Source organism: Clinocottus analis, unplaced genomic scaffold (assembly GCF_023055335.1).
Source record: "Clinocottus analis isolate CAN_PGR_092001 unplaced genomic scaffold, fCliAna1.0.p SCAF_1, whole genome shotgun sequence".
NCBI lineage: Eukaryota > Metazoa > Chordata > Actinopteri > Perciformes > Cottidae > Clinocottus > Clinocottus analis.
Genome location: NW_027175820.1, coordinates 22,198,429 through 22,213,677, shown reverse-complemented (window position 1 = coordinate 22,213,677; position 15,249 = coordinate 22,198,429). Strand labels below are relative to the sequence as shown.

At 43.8% G+C, this 15,249-nt stretch overlaps 1 protein-coding gene across 3 annotated transcripts in view; it reads right to left on the bottom strand.

Moving 5' to 3' along the window:
* The window catches only part of znf609b (zinc finger protein 609b), a 70,781-nt gene that overhangs the window by 22,491 nt on the left and 33,041 nt on the right, over positions 1-15,249 (bottom strand). For all 3 annotated transcript variants that reach the window (XM_068571264.1, XM_068571281.1, XM_068571272.1), the window contains exon 3: positions 1,002-1,227. In XM_068571264.1, coding sequence (XP_068427365.1) covers positions 1,002-1,227 — 226 coding nt within the window. The remainder of the gene's footprint in view (positions 1-1,001; positions 1,228-15,249) is intronic.

Genomic DNA, 15,249 nt, shown 5'->3' with positions numbered 1-15,249 from the left:
CTGGGTGCTTGGTAACAGAAAAAAAAGGTTGCAATGGAGAGGAGAACAGGGGTGAATCTGACACGGCTCAGGGCCGGAGCAAAAATCAGGGGGAAAAAGAGAAAAAAGGGAGAGAGTGGGTGAGAGCGAGGGCGATGGGGGGAAAAAGCCACTCAATAGCAGGGACTGTGCTTTGGGAATGTTGATGAGGCATGGACCTTTTTTCAGTTCGGTTCCTCCAAGTGAACCAACAAGCAGCACTGTGGATGTGTGGGCGATTTGTACTCAGCATGCCCGCAGAGAGACTGAGCCCGAGCTGCTTTGAAGATTAGGTGTTTGCATTATTTCACATGCACGACAGAAGACGAGGGGCGTTTTTTCAGACCCGGCAGAACCTGATAGTGCCTGTGATACATCTTAAAATTAAATAAGCTGAATGTGGCTTCGATCAAAGAGGGTAAGGGGGGAGGGGTGTGGGGGGAGCTGAGAGTCTGCGATTTCACTCGGACTGCACTGCAGGAAAGGAGCCAACTACAGTCCCAAATGGCAGCCTTGCAAAAATAAGTGCTTTGTGTTATGAGGCATGTTGTTGCTGAGAGCAGATATCTCTGTGCAACAAACTCCCGTCTGCGTACTCCCGAGCAAAAAAAAAAAAAACAACCCAAATCAAGGCCACCTAAGAACTGCCTGCCAACTACTATTCTTGTTGGCATTACTATGCAGCATGTGGGCTGTTAAAGCACGCATTAGTACCACCACCAGCTCCCAAGGCAGTCAGGGCATATCCAATTACATTTTAGAAGGCCAAATATGTACGATAATGACAGCAAGATGATTATTTCTTTAGACGACAGAGGCTTCACTAAAGCCCTGAAAAACCAATACCTCTTTGACGTCTTCGTGCAACCACACTGGCTATGTAAATAAAAAACTAACCCAGATATTTGTAGCTTTTTTTCCCCCCCGAGACAATTCAGGACTCATTTGTTCCACTAAACGGCATGTTAAACCGCTCCACTTACCGTCTTCAGTTTCCTGCCACACGATGCCTTCGAGATTGACACTCGTACCGGGCTCGCAGGGCCCCAAGCACTCGGGTTCGGTAGCCAGGGCCACGTCGGATGTGTTCACGGCCACCGAGCGTGTGCGCACCATTATCTGCTCACACGGCGAGGAAATCTCACTGTTGCCTACTGTGGCCAGGAGGTGGAGGGGGGGAGGAGCTGGCGTGGAGACAGGAGATTCCATCTGTGAAGAGGGAAGTGGGGGTTTGAGAGAGAGAGAAAAAGAGAGAGAGCACATGAGACACTTCAGAACCACTCTACGGACACATAGAGGGCACGTGTGGGAAGATGCGGCCAGTGGAAGTCAAGGAAGTCATCCTCGTACGCCGCTGACCCTTAAAGCAATCTTAATCAGAGCAAGAGTGATGCAGCACTTAGCGATGTAATACACTTCTGTGTCTTTCCTCAACCGTAGAGGTGATTAGGAGGCAGGGGAGAGACAGGGAGGGACATGTGAACTGCTTTGACTGCCATTGTGAAAGGACAGAATTAGTCATGCAGGATTGGTCGAACAGTCCCGTCCCCCCCTCTCTCTCTCCCCGGCTTTCCTCCCTCGCACACCGCCGAGCGAGACCCGTGACACCAAATCATCTCACGGGCCGATCGCTCATTAATTCCCTCCAGTAAAGAGCTAGTCGTGGCGAGGGAGCAGGCTGCTGAGGGTCAGTAATTGATTCCACCTGTTCTGACACACTGTGACAGCAATGAAGAGACGGTGGGCCGACGTGGAACAACGAAAATGAAAAGGACAGGAAGGGAGGGAGGGACAGGGGGGAGCACACCAGAGACGACCGGAGGAAGAGAAGTGTGTAGGCGGAAAAGAGACGGGCAGAGGAAGACTAATGGTGATTTAAGGGCCGCAGTGACACCAGGCTTAGTGCTCCTCATTCAAGGCAGTAGACAATAAAGCGCTCCAAATCATTAGCACTGAACTGCAGGAGGAATGCCACGCTGCAGCTAACGCCACACATTTATTAATTGGGTGTAAACCGCTCAGTGCTCGGGCATACGCTGCCAATGCTGGATCCAATTAGACTTAAGAAGAGAAAATAATAAAGGACATGCATTGGATCACGAGTCTGGGGCGCCCCCTTTAAATAGTTTGAATCTACTTACTCCTTCCTGTTCCTGACCGAGCACGATGTAGAGAATTCAAACTATTTATCGCAGCATTGATCAGAGTTACTGCTCAGTCCTGATCAATGTGGGGGTGAAAATGTTGGTACAGTTTCATGGTTTACTTTTCATACATGGTTCCCAGATGAGGAATCCTACTTTCGACTAGTCCATCGACCAAAAACTTATGAAACTACTGACATTTGGCCACAATTGTACTTGTTTTACAGCTGCATTTAGAAGAGCCTACAAGCATCACGAGGATGCTCCGTTACTACATTTAGACTAGATGTAGAAGTCTACTGTTTCTGCTTTTTGCTCGGCATTCATCCAGTCTTTTGGGGTTTTGTAAGGATCGCAATGATGAGTCACACTTTGCAACGAAAGCGAAGGCTTGGTTTGAAACCTACAGAATAAATGCATAAACTGTGTGAGAATGATAAGCATTTAAATGTTACCTTTTTTAAAAAAAATACAGCTTCTCCATTCGATATGTATTTTTAAAAACAGATGCTTCTAACTACATTTCTCACAGTGAAGACATGTTTTTAATGCAATTTGAATTAACTAGATTATTTGAGATTGATAGTGTGATTCGTCGTGATCTATAAATCAAAGTATTTGAGCGCAATACTGCCACGAGTTACGCCGCATGACTCATTTCAGATCAATCACCGAGCAAAGAATGTGAATCCGTGATGAACCGAGTGCTTCGAAAAACCAAACATTAGTCCCCTGATGAAATTTAATATTAGCTCAAGACTTGTCATCACAGAAGCCTCATATTTCACGGTTTACAGCAAATGAGCACGGATAGGCCCGGTGCTCAGAGGACGAGCAGATTAACGTGTGCAGAGAGCGACTGGGAGCGAGGCCCTAACGACAACGTAATCACCATGTGCCACTTTCTGATGCATGATGTGGCCAAGCTGCAGGCCGGCTGAGTGAATGAGACAGGACAGGTAATCACCCGAGCTGTCACCGCACACTGTTCCTGGGCCTTATGGAGACGCAGAGCGCCGCAGACATGACCACACAATGAACCCGCCCTCGGAGTGACAGCCAACGGTGAAAGGTGCCCACAGGTTCATGCGGAGCCTCCTGGAAATTGACTCGACTAAGGCGACTTAATGGCGGCCTGGAAATAACCTTTCCCTAATTAAATTGTTGGGTTGGGCAGTAAGCTCGTGTTATTAGATTCACATTGTCAATTTCCTTCTTCTTTCTTTTGGCTGGTGGTAGCGGGCCCATGCTCATCAATAAACTCACGTCGAGGTTTGTCTACTTGGTTGATCTACCGTCGGGGTAAGAGCCTACATCTGTTTGCCAGCTTGTTTTTTGCTTAAAAAAATTTCAACCGACGACTTCCAGATTTCCACAGCAAACAACAAAATGGGGACAGGAGCTTCTTTGATTGATACCTTATGTGTTGGCGACTCATCTGGAGACAACTTGGGGTGAGGCCCAAGTAACCGCTCGCAAGCCAGCCTCGACTCTCTCCGATTTAGTCGTTAGTATTTTCTTCTACACATGCAGGCGATTAGCGAAAGAGTGACCGTAGCCAATCCTGCAAATAACTATTAATTTCACAATGAATCTGCATCACATTTTCTTGATTAAGAAAGACTGTTAGTTGGAGAGGTATTGTCCAACCAACAGTCCAATATTAGATAGATTATTTGAGACTCAACATTAGTATTCTGAATGGGCCTTTGCATTTCTTGTTGTAATGCATGTTAAAGCTGACACGAAGGAAACGTGGACCAAAGCTGTTGCCCGAGCAGAACAATAATGAAAAGGTCTTTATTCAGTTTACAATGACAAAATAGAGAGAAGCTGAAGGCTTTAGGCTTTACAAATGATTGAGCCCTTCATTTTTATGTCCATTGACTACTCTATTAACACCTAGGCACAATAAACGACCCTACAGCCAGTCCTTTTTGTTACAAAATATGTTTGCGATGAGTAGCAAAAACCCGGATTTAAAATGACAGGAGGCTAATCACATTTGGATAAATTAGAGAAAAGAATCAAGTTCAAGGATTCACCAGGTTTCCAAGAAAAGCCTTTCATTTATTTGTTATGCAAATACTGAACACTGGCGATTCCCAGAAGAAGCCCATCCAATATTACAGAAGTCGATACACTTTCTAGGAATTAAATCATCTTGATGAATTTCACAGCCATGTGTTACATTTTCAGATCGAGTGTAACCTTTTCCTTGATGTGCTTCGACTTCATCTCTTCCACATAGATCCTGGTACCGAGCAAGCAAAAGAAGATAGGAGAGTCAAGTCCAACTGTCTCTCAATAAAAGAACCAGTCTCCAATATGTACAAAAGGTACAAGTGAATTAGAATAGGATCACGGCGGATATGGGACCAGTGTACAATGTGCATGAACAGTGGCGCTCTATTTCCAAATCCAATCAATGGACGAGTGAACAAAAGGACTTTCACTCTGGGACTGCAGAATGTGAACCCACACAGGGAAATGCCTGACGTCTTGTCCGGGGTTTTTTTCTCTCTCTCTCCCCCGGGAAAACAAACCCACATGCGACTGAACTACACAACTTGTCAAATTACACAAAGCTCAACTCGATGCTCAGCCGATGCCAAATTCCATGATTCCTTCCCTCCTCGCAAGACTTTACAAACGGATTTTGAAATCTCCCCCAAAACCACACAATGCCTCAGTGTCACGCAAACCTTTTCTTAACTGAAACCCCATGCTGACTGCTTGAGAAAAAGCCACACAAGCCAGAATAATGTTTAACTGACGGACAAAAATCCTATGAATCTGCAAGCATACCTCACAGCGCTGACAGGGGGTGAACTCAGCCTGGGTTTCCAGTGATCACACAATAACTCACCCGTGGCAGACAAGGCACTTGCTGCACCCTTTTTCTGGACACATTAACTTCGGCTTTAACTTGTTTATTAGAGTTGGGATTAAGAAACTGAGCAGTGAGCTCGGGCGAGGATTACGAAGGGATTACTCTGCAGTGTCATACGGAGACACCTGTCTTGTCTGTACTGGGGAGTTGGAATACAGTTGACCAAATAATGCTGCATAATGTATAGCTGCTGTTGTTTTGAACAGTCATCGCAACTTGCAAGATTATCACATTGTGAAAGCACACACACACACACACACACACATTATTTCTCTACCACCCTACTTGCTATTAAATTAATAGAACCGTAAATGTCACAAGAAATTACCTGGATGATTTGTTTGCAATACCTTTTGTTGTTCACGAAAACAAGTGTACCCAATCATACAAATACTGGGGAGTGAAAAGAAAGGATGCAAACAAAAGGACGTTTAAAAGGAGCCAACACCCGATTGTCATCGTGGATCATTTGACATTGATAAACCGAGAGTAAATCGCCGGACTGTTTTTGTTTAACCACGGCTCGCCCTGTGATGTGTATAATACAGATATTATCTTCTCCAGCGTTCATTCTCGACAACAGATCTTTCACGCACAAACCTCATGTTTGACACGGGATCATAAATCTGTTCATGGTCATGGTTTTACCCTTTCATATGAGACTGCTGTTACAAGTCACACAGAATTATGTCTGCGAGAGCAATTCAATACACATCACCGCTAAACCATTAAATCACATTTCTTTCTGGTACTTTTGCTGCTTTAGTAGCTATAAATAACATTTTTAAAAAAAAAGCATGATAAGCACTTTCTCCTTTACATGCTGAATTTGTGCGCCTTCTTTCTCGATTGAAATGCAGTTTGAACGGCAATAAAATTAGGAGGGATAACTACGCTCGATAGAAGTCTGAGTTTACCATTTCAGACCAAAATCTAGACCTGCGTTTAACCCGACTTTGAAATAGAATCCTGAGGTCAAGTCCGATAACACACACTGGGTCATTTGGATTAACCCGCAGATGTGGACTTATCATCTCAGTCTCTCTCTTTATCAGAAGAGAGCGCTTTATGGGTCGATCTTGTTTTATTGAGGATCATGTACTGTACAAAATAGTGGCTTTTACTATATTGCCATGCATTATCTGTTCGTATACCAGCCTCAAAATGTCCACAAGAGGAGGGAACGTTGATGACAAATACCTTAATAAACACTTATGTGCTTTGCTATATACCATTAAATACAACTTCACAGCTTCAAAATGCTTCCTGTGTGGCTGAAGTACTTTGCCCTTATACAACAGCCCGCAACCTCAGGTCCAACAGTCAAATCTTCTGTCGGTCCCACACACTCGCTTTAAGCTTTGGCACACTTTACCTGTATAAATTCGGTTTGCTGATTCAGTGATGTCTTTTAAAAAAACAACCAAAGACTTACCTGTTCATGCTGGCGTTTGTTTAAATACCTACGACCTGCTTTTATCTGTTTTTATTTTTGCTGCTCCATCTTTTAATGTGTTTTTTACTGTTTTTTTAATCTGTACAGCACTTTGTGACCTCTTTGTTTGTGAAATGTGCTCTATAAATACAATAACTTATTATAGTAAATAGGGCACTGAAAGTAAAGGGTTGCCCATTTATCTGACTGATATAAATTATTATGCCATTCTGAATGTTGTCAAACAGAAAAGGTCTGGAAATGGGTCATGGGTTTGATAGAGTTGTAGCAAAGTCAGAGAAGACTAATTAATCTAAATTGGCCCCTGTTGATTGTTTAGCCGTTGAACAGTATAGATACTCCAGTGTGATGAAGCATGGGGAGTTCAACACCATTTCCAACATCAAAAGAGAGAAACATCTGCCTTGAAGAGAGAAAACGTAATTCTTCCTGACACAAGGGGCCATTATTTGGTAAAAAGGACTCCTTGCTGAAGTGCTATTAGTCGGCTGAGTTCTGTGGTCCCGCTTCAATTATGTAATTCTTTTTGACACCCGGGGCAAACCCTGTGGACATCTTTGCCGAGTTAGTGAGGTCAAAGGTCGGTGGAGATTACACTTCTTGCCGGCTCCGGTCGGTGCCTCTTTCAGCTCCAAATGACAGCCAGTTAAGAAACGTTTGGAGAAAAAAAAAAGGACCCCGAGCCCTTTTATTCGGCCACCACAGGAATAATGTGGGGATATCTGTACTACGTTGTTAAATCCACATAACTAATAATAAAAAAACAACTCTAAGCACATTTCAATCATCTTCTCTTCAGAAAACACTTTCTGACAACATTCTAAGCCCCGCCCACTTTTTTAGCTACACAACAGAAATGCAAAGGATTTAAATCCCTCTTGTAACTGCACACGGCGCTCAAATGTCTCAACTCACTGGGGACTGCGTCACAGTGCAGAAGCTCGAGACGCTCTCGCTTTCGTTTCGCAGAGATTTTTTAAGGAAAGCCGCATTCAAATTCTAACCAGCTCCGACAACAGCAGCGTGGAGTCTGATCAGCAGACAATCAGCTTTCCAAGTGAGCCGTGTTATTGAAGTATCATGGTTATTAGCATTAAGCCACAATTGAAAACAAATGCGCAAGCCTCATTTAATTTGACTGCTTACATCAGCCGGGAGAAGAAGAGAAAAAAAAGAGACATAAAGTGGCTGGATTCAAGACGTGAAAGCCTACCCGCTCCCTTTCAAACAGGGAACACTGGCCTAATTCCTTTACTGAAACCACACTCGCTCCCTTTGAAGCTCGGAGTAATCACAGAAACTGAAAGAGAAAACACCTGACATCTATTGTAGCCCACCAGCTGGTAAAAGACACTCTGTTCCTAGGCAACTCTTCTCAGTTTTAGCCGCTAATTGTGCTTTCAGGAAAGCGCGGCCTCACATAGATATTACCGAGAGGAAACTAAGCTGTGATGAAGTTGGTCACCCGTGACCCACAATCTCTTTGGCGACGCAATGAGTGAGCCGGGCTACAACTGTAAACAGTTATTGTCTGGGAACATTTCTGCTGTTCGCCATATGACTGTTAACATTACGGGCACATAAATGACACAATTTCATAAAGCAGACCTTGGAGTGAGAATGAAGTATGAAAATACTGTAAAACACATTTGTATTTAACTTAAAAGCCATTAAAAAAAAAGAAGAAAAAACTCACTTCAACCTTCACACAACATGTAATTTTCTAAATGGCTCCAGGAAATTTGGACACATTTTGGCACTTTACGGCACAGCTCGTGTTTTTATGACGAAACAGAGCCTCCACGGTCGGATGCAGAGCTGTGAAAGTCGAGACATAAACATGAAAAACGTCTGTATGAGCAACAGCTTCGCATGCCGCACCGAGTAAACTTTCATCTCGCGGGCTCTTGGCAACAGCTGTGAATTACAGCTTAACGGTTAGAAAGACGGGTAACGCTTCCGCATTTGCTGTAAATTTCAGTGGTAATCAAATTTAATATCTTTTTAGGGGCGACACATTCATCAGAGCTACTATTCAACGGCGGTTGATTATACTGATGGCAAAAAAAAAAGTACACAAAGCTTCGTCGGAGAGGAACCTCTTGAGACGACGCGAAGGGGTTTTTACCTGTGGAGACATTTCCCGATGAAAGGCCGACATACATTAGTCAAGAGTCTGCTCTTGCAGCTCCCAGCAACATGATGGGAAGTAAAAGTGATATAAAAAGACAGAAGGCACAAGGGACCGCGGGGTAGAGGACTGAGCCAAGATAAGTGGAGCTTACCAATTTGCTCACTTATGAAGCAGTGGCCTAATTTGCCTGCTTAAGAAAAGTCACATACGGGAGGGAAAAAAAAAGGAGTGAAAAAAAAAATCCTCTCCTTTTACTACAACTATGAAACTGCAGAAGTGGAACTGGACCAGTATTTGGTAAAACTAGGGGTTTGTTAATAACCTCTCTGGCTGTTTGAACGCTTGTAGTCGCTGCATTGCTGTTGGCAAAGTCGCCATGTCCCCAGATTTCAGCAATTAAAATAAAACCCAAGTTGTGGAGAGAAATCAAGAAGCCATAAATGCCCTTTCCAGGGTATTATAAAATTGACTGAGTATTAAAGAGGAACTTAACAACCCGTTTTAATTTGAACATTCACATTTCACGTATTCAAACAGGACCACAGCCGCGCTAGCAACGCTGTGCAGATGCACTCCGGTAAAGTGTTTCTTAATGCTAACATCCTCGCAATTAGAAGGCTCCTTCAGTGTGTTGGCACGCCACCACATTTGCTGATGAGCACTTTGTTGTCACAATCTCATCCTCAGGGGGACGTGAATACCGACATTTTACGGTGATTAATTCAATCGTATGCGACTCGAAACCACAGATATCAACGTTGTGGTGGCACCGAATGAAAAGTCGCCGACCTTTCCTTGCTTGATTGTGGCAATTCTCTAATATTACCGAACTTTCTTGCGGAGAAAAGTCGACATAATTCGCACCTGCTTATCTCAGAGTATCTGGCAGATAAGATGGGTGCCTGACTGGCTTACTCTCTCACACACACACTAACACACTAACCAGGTGGCTTGGTACACTTTCCTCTTGTCTTGGTTCAAGCTTGACCTTGTCAACCCAATTCCTTTCCTTCCTCTCTCTCCCTGGCTCAGCCGGCTGACTTGAGCCTACGCCTGGTATTGTTTGTTAGATGACAGAGTGGGGGTTGGGTGAGAAGAGCACTCAGGGCGTGAGGCATTACGAGGACTAAAAAGATCTCCACGGAGAACCAGGGCAACCTGAACGTCCCTTTGTGCTCACGGCTGATAAAAACATGTTGAAAGCCTTCCTGAGGAAGTGTCTGCATGTACTGTGGCTCTACTTTATTAACGGGAACAAAACTATCCTTCTTGCCTGGTTGGCTCTGAAGATAGTCTGTGGTTTTGACAGTTGGTGGTTAGCGACTGGATGTTCAGCAACACGATGTTTGCACACAGACGATAACGCAATTTAAGACAAGTGGAGTACAACATTGGATACAGCAGAATATAGCAGCTGACATTTATTTTTTATTTTTTGTCATTTCTTTAATTAACCTATTCATTGTCTGTAAAATGTCAGAAAATAGCATAAAATGAGCTATAAGCTCCCTCCCCTCAAGGTGCCATCTTCAAATGTCTTTTTGTCTCACGAATCGTCCACAAAAAACAAGCTAGTCATGTGCAAAGGAAGCTTAAAATCCTCACGTTTGATAATCTGCAAACAGGATCGTGTGATTAAGACAAATTGATTAATCTGTGGTTTCACTGTTAATGGGTGGCGAACTTCCTCCCGTTTGGATGTGGATTCTGCTACGCTCCATTTGGTGAATCTCTCCCTTCCCCTCACCCATTGCTCATCCTCCCACTCTGACCACAGGTCAGTTGACAACAACAGTATCTATTACAACAATAAACCACATTCTTGTCAAGGTCACCCACATGCGTCCGACTGGGAGGGAGGGAGAGGCGGTGCCGCCAGCGAGAAAAACCAGATAAAACAAAGCTGAGCCGACAAGGATTTCTCTCTCGCCAGCCTTCTCCATAGTCATAAACCTTATCTCACGGCGAGGGGAAACCTGACAACAAACAGACGCTGTCGTCAACAGCTCAGCCACCTAGACTTCCACTCAAATACCAGTGATTCATTCTTTGACTGGGGCTTTTGAGATCAGGCTGGAAAGAAATGTAGTTCCCTGTGTGGTGAACCGTTCATCATAACGTTGACAGCTGTGACCAAAAAACTCCAGCACCGGCTACCTACCTTTACCCCGAAATTCAAAAGCTTAAAGCAGTCGAGCTAAAATAAATGTTCCTAGACACACTAACCTTATCATCTGAGACAAAAGATATTATCAAGTCTCACATATTATTCAAGGAAAACAAGTTGTTATTCAGGCTGGGAGATTTCCCCAGAGCCCCTAACCTCAAACTATTAATAGATGTTCTCCGTTGTGTTGACGCGGGTTTCTGTGGGTGGTGCTTTCCCCAAACATTAGAACGACAATCCAAACGCCACACATCAAGGAACATCAAGAAGAAGAAAAAAAAGAAAAGAAGCATTAAGCCTTATTATTTTCCATTGTTTTGAGTTATATTGGCTGACAAAAATAAACAGAAAACAATGAATGTTATACTTAGCACAACATAGACGTATCACTTTCAATGCGGGTGCCACAGTGTGGAAACTTGTGCAACATTGGATGATGTATTAAGTTGAATTTGGCAATAAGGCCAACAGTAAATAATTAAACGTGAACAAAACAACGAATATTACCTATGTTACTGTCAAGGGGAACCAGGTTATGAGCTTCAAAAATCCAATATAGGCAAGAAATGCAGCAGAGGTTTCAGCTGCTCGGATGGATAAGCAGGTGATAAAGGGGGCAGAGGTCAAGACCGTGGCTGTGGGAGTAGAGATGTGTGAGTGTGTATGTGTGTGTCTGTGTGTGCACATGTTCTGCACATACTGCTCGAGCCACATTCACTGCCGCTACTTTAACTCAGGCTTGCCACTCGGATCGACCTCGACTGCTGGGCCGCCTCACAGAGCTCCCATTGAGCCGTGTCTATCTTAATGGACGGTGATGTGCGACCATTACAGAGCGCTACGTCTCCTAAAAAGCCCGGGCAGACTTTTAGACCTTTGAACCACCTCGGGGCGCAACGAAACGCTGCAGCTCGCACCCTCATGACAAATCCACGCTTTTTGCAGGTGGGAGAGGGGGAAATAAAGTTGAAACGGCGGGTCACTGGAAGAGCACGGGATAAGATAAGAAAATCCTTTATTAGTCCCAACAGTGGGGAGAGTTAACGCCGCAGTTTATTTTCTGATCCACGCAGCACATTTATGTCTTGTTTCTCGATAATTATAGTCTGGAGGTGACTTGAGTGTAATCCAGGGAGTTAAGTGAGAAGCTCTGAACATGCCAAAACAGGGATGACCTGAAAATAAATCTCCGTTAGCAACTATCAAATCAATCTAAAAGCTGCTCGGAACCACTCAGTAGATGCACTTTGGCATGACAACAAAGGCAGATTGAAATGCTCCCCGAGACGCTCGCTTAATCAGAGGACGTGTAGCGGCGTGTCAGCACAACGTAGCCGCTATGCGGGGAATCCAAAGAAATGATATCCCCGTGCCCTTCAGATCATTAAAAAGCACTAATAATCAGATGGAGGGGATGTCGAGGGAGCGAAGTGAAACCCACTATAACGCACCAAAGCTCCCGTTCTCTCTTTCCGTCAGCCGCTTAGCGGAGGTCTGCTGCTCTCAGCCATCAGAGTTTGATGACCTTGTTAGTTTGAGTGCCTAATCTGCTAATGCCCTGATAAAAATAAACAGTCAGTGCAGTCATTGTAGTCTCCCCCACCCCCCTCGTCTCCTCCTCGTCGTCCTCCCTCCTCCCTGCTGCGATCCATAAACACAGATGTTACCTCCGTCTTTATTTATCCTGGGGACTTCATGTCAAACTGACAGTCTTCAGAGCCAGAGGGTAGAAGATAAATGCCTTTTAAGGTGGCGTGACTTTCAAATATCTAGATACATAGCTGTAATTTTTCAAGACGTACGTAATGAGTTAGTCGAGTCTTTTAGATAGCCGCAGAACATCAGGCAAAAATATTTTTCATGCTCCATTTGGCTTTTATTTAAAGATTTTTCTCAAGTACATTTTTACTCGCAACACTTTGCTTCTTAGGGCTTAATAATTCATACCCAATATAGGATTTGAGATGAGAGCAGAAGAAATAATTAAACTCACAGTAGATATTAAAAAATCTACAAAGAAAAAAACCTCCGACGACCAGTCAGGATGTATCCATTTTTGCGTTTGAATTATTTATTGACTTCCACAAGTTCACTCTTCACTGTGAACTTTTGCACGTCCGCCGATCAATATTTTTGCACAATGTGCACAAAATGGAACAGCTCTCTCGCTCCCGAATACCATCGGGCTGCAGATATTTGTGAAAGTATTTCTTATACAAGATCTTTCTAATATTTTACTGAAATTTCTCCTTTCTGTATTTATGTTCTTAACAGTACTTTCCCTGCATTTTTACATCTTTAATATGCATACTGTTCATTGTATGCACAAACGCCAAGGTGAATGTGAATAACCTAATTGCCAATAAACCGTAATTCACGAGGGACAATGCAGCCCTGCAGCCACCAACTGCACATCTAATACAATCAACCGATGTCTGAATATGGTCTGCAGGAATCAAGTGGATACATTGAGGTAAGTAGATCAGGACAAAACCCCTGATCATAATAAAGGGGAGGCTTAGTCTGAAGGTCGAGCAGCACAGAAACAAAGCATTGTGTTTTTCTAAAAAGGTATATTGAATGTCACATTATTCTGCAATGACCAAATTGCCCGGACGTCTGGAGTAACATCCCCAGATGTATTATTAACAACAAAAATATACTCAAATAATTGTGACATATGACTTAAGTGACTGGATTTAACAGCAAAATGTCTCACTCTTCAAGGGATACATAAACCTAATGGATGTGATTAAGTATAATTTAGTTTTCCAGATGGACAGCGAAGCCCCACTTACCAAACATAATTGAATGTGCGAGCTCAGCTCATCGCCAAGGACTAAACAACTCCCCAGCCTCCACTACAAAGAGGAGCTCATTTCCATATCAACTTCACCTTCATTGATCCACTCAACACATCCTCCTCCTCTCCTCGCCCCAACACAAACACCTTGAAGTCCTTTTGGGATAAAGGTGGAGGGAAAGAAATGCACGCGGGAGTATTTTAAACTATCAGTGGCCATTATTTGGGTGGAAGGTAAAAAATATGTATCGTCAAAAAAAAACCACTACATGGACTCACTAATTCAGGAAGATTGCCCTTAACGTGGCAACACAAAAAGCCTTCAGCCTATCTGTACACCAACAAAGTACTTTAAAACAAACGCTCTCTATTTATTCATCCAGAATTTAAAAAAAAAAAAAAAAAGACTTCACAGTTACAACAAGGACATTCAAGCGGTGCAGACGCGACCCAAAATAAATAAAACCGGTCCGTGCCTGTTGGACAGTTGTGTTTATACGACACATCTGGTGTCTGCGTACCGTTAGCTGGACACGCGGCTTCGGAAAGTATCAACAGTAAAGAGCAGAAGTACTCTGACGCATGTATATCTGGACAAAAAGAGCTGGTTAGCTACACGGCTAAAAAGTTTTTTTTTTAAAAAGGTGGCCTGAACCGGTGAAATCTTTATATTAATAATCGTCTCAGGTTTTTACTAACACTATAGGTGCACATTGATCGGGCCGTGATGTTGCAGTCGCTCAAATGACATCTGGGAGGCAGTTTGAGTGACGCATCAGGTGGTTAATAATACTGTGAAGCCAACAATCACTTTCTTCTCCTCGGACTCGAACTATGGCAGGTGAACAGTAGAAAGCCCATATGAGTGTTACATGCCGCTGCCCCCCCTCCCTATATTCATTAGGTGCCGCTACTTAAATTTCAAATTTCACACGGTGACGAGCATCCTCTGCTCTTGTGTTTCACAAAGTGCAGGGTTTAGCTTCTCCACAGCTAGCGTTGTCGGTACCGGTTACAAACATGATCGGCAGTAATGACGCGCGAACCTGCCGACAGTTTCTGTGCAAAGACTCTGCATTAAGAGTAATGAAACGTTAAGGCTTTCAAATAATCCAGAATAGTTGCTGCTGCTGCTGCTCCCTCGTGCGCTTTCACAGGTTTGTTCCAGGTTGTTCTGGTTTCCTCCCAGTCCAATGTCAATTATTTTGGGTGTACCGGGGGAAAATGAAAGAAAATGCCTTTCTGTGTGGATAAGGAAGAACAATAGCTGCGAAGGTGTTGGCCGACGGGGGATTCTGATGCACCGACATCCACGTGGATTCTTCGGTTTTTCTCGTCTTAATTATTTCCAGCTGTTCTCCTCACATTGTAACCTCACGCGAAACTGCAGTGAATATGTATATAGATATGTATGAAAAGAAAAAACATTGACGAGACTGCTGGCCAAAAGGGTCTGGAAGAGGGAAGGGAAAACTCCCAGCACGATATTTGATGAACACCGTTTTGACAGGGGGGACTCTTTCTCTGCCTGCAACAGATAATGCAACGCTTCTGTATTCAAGGACACCGATGCGGTCTCCATTGAGCGTATCAGCATTCATAAGAGGACTGCGCTGTGGCAGGGGTGACTTTGA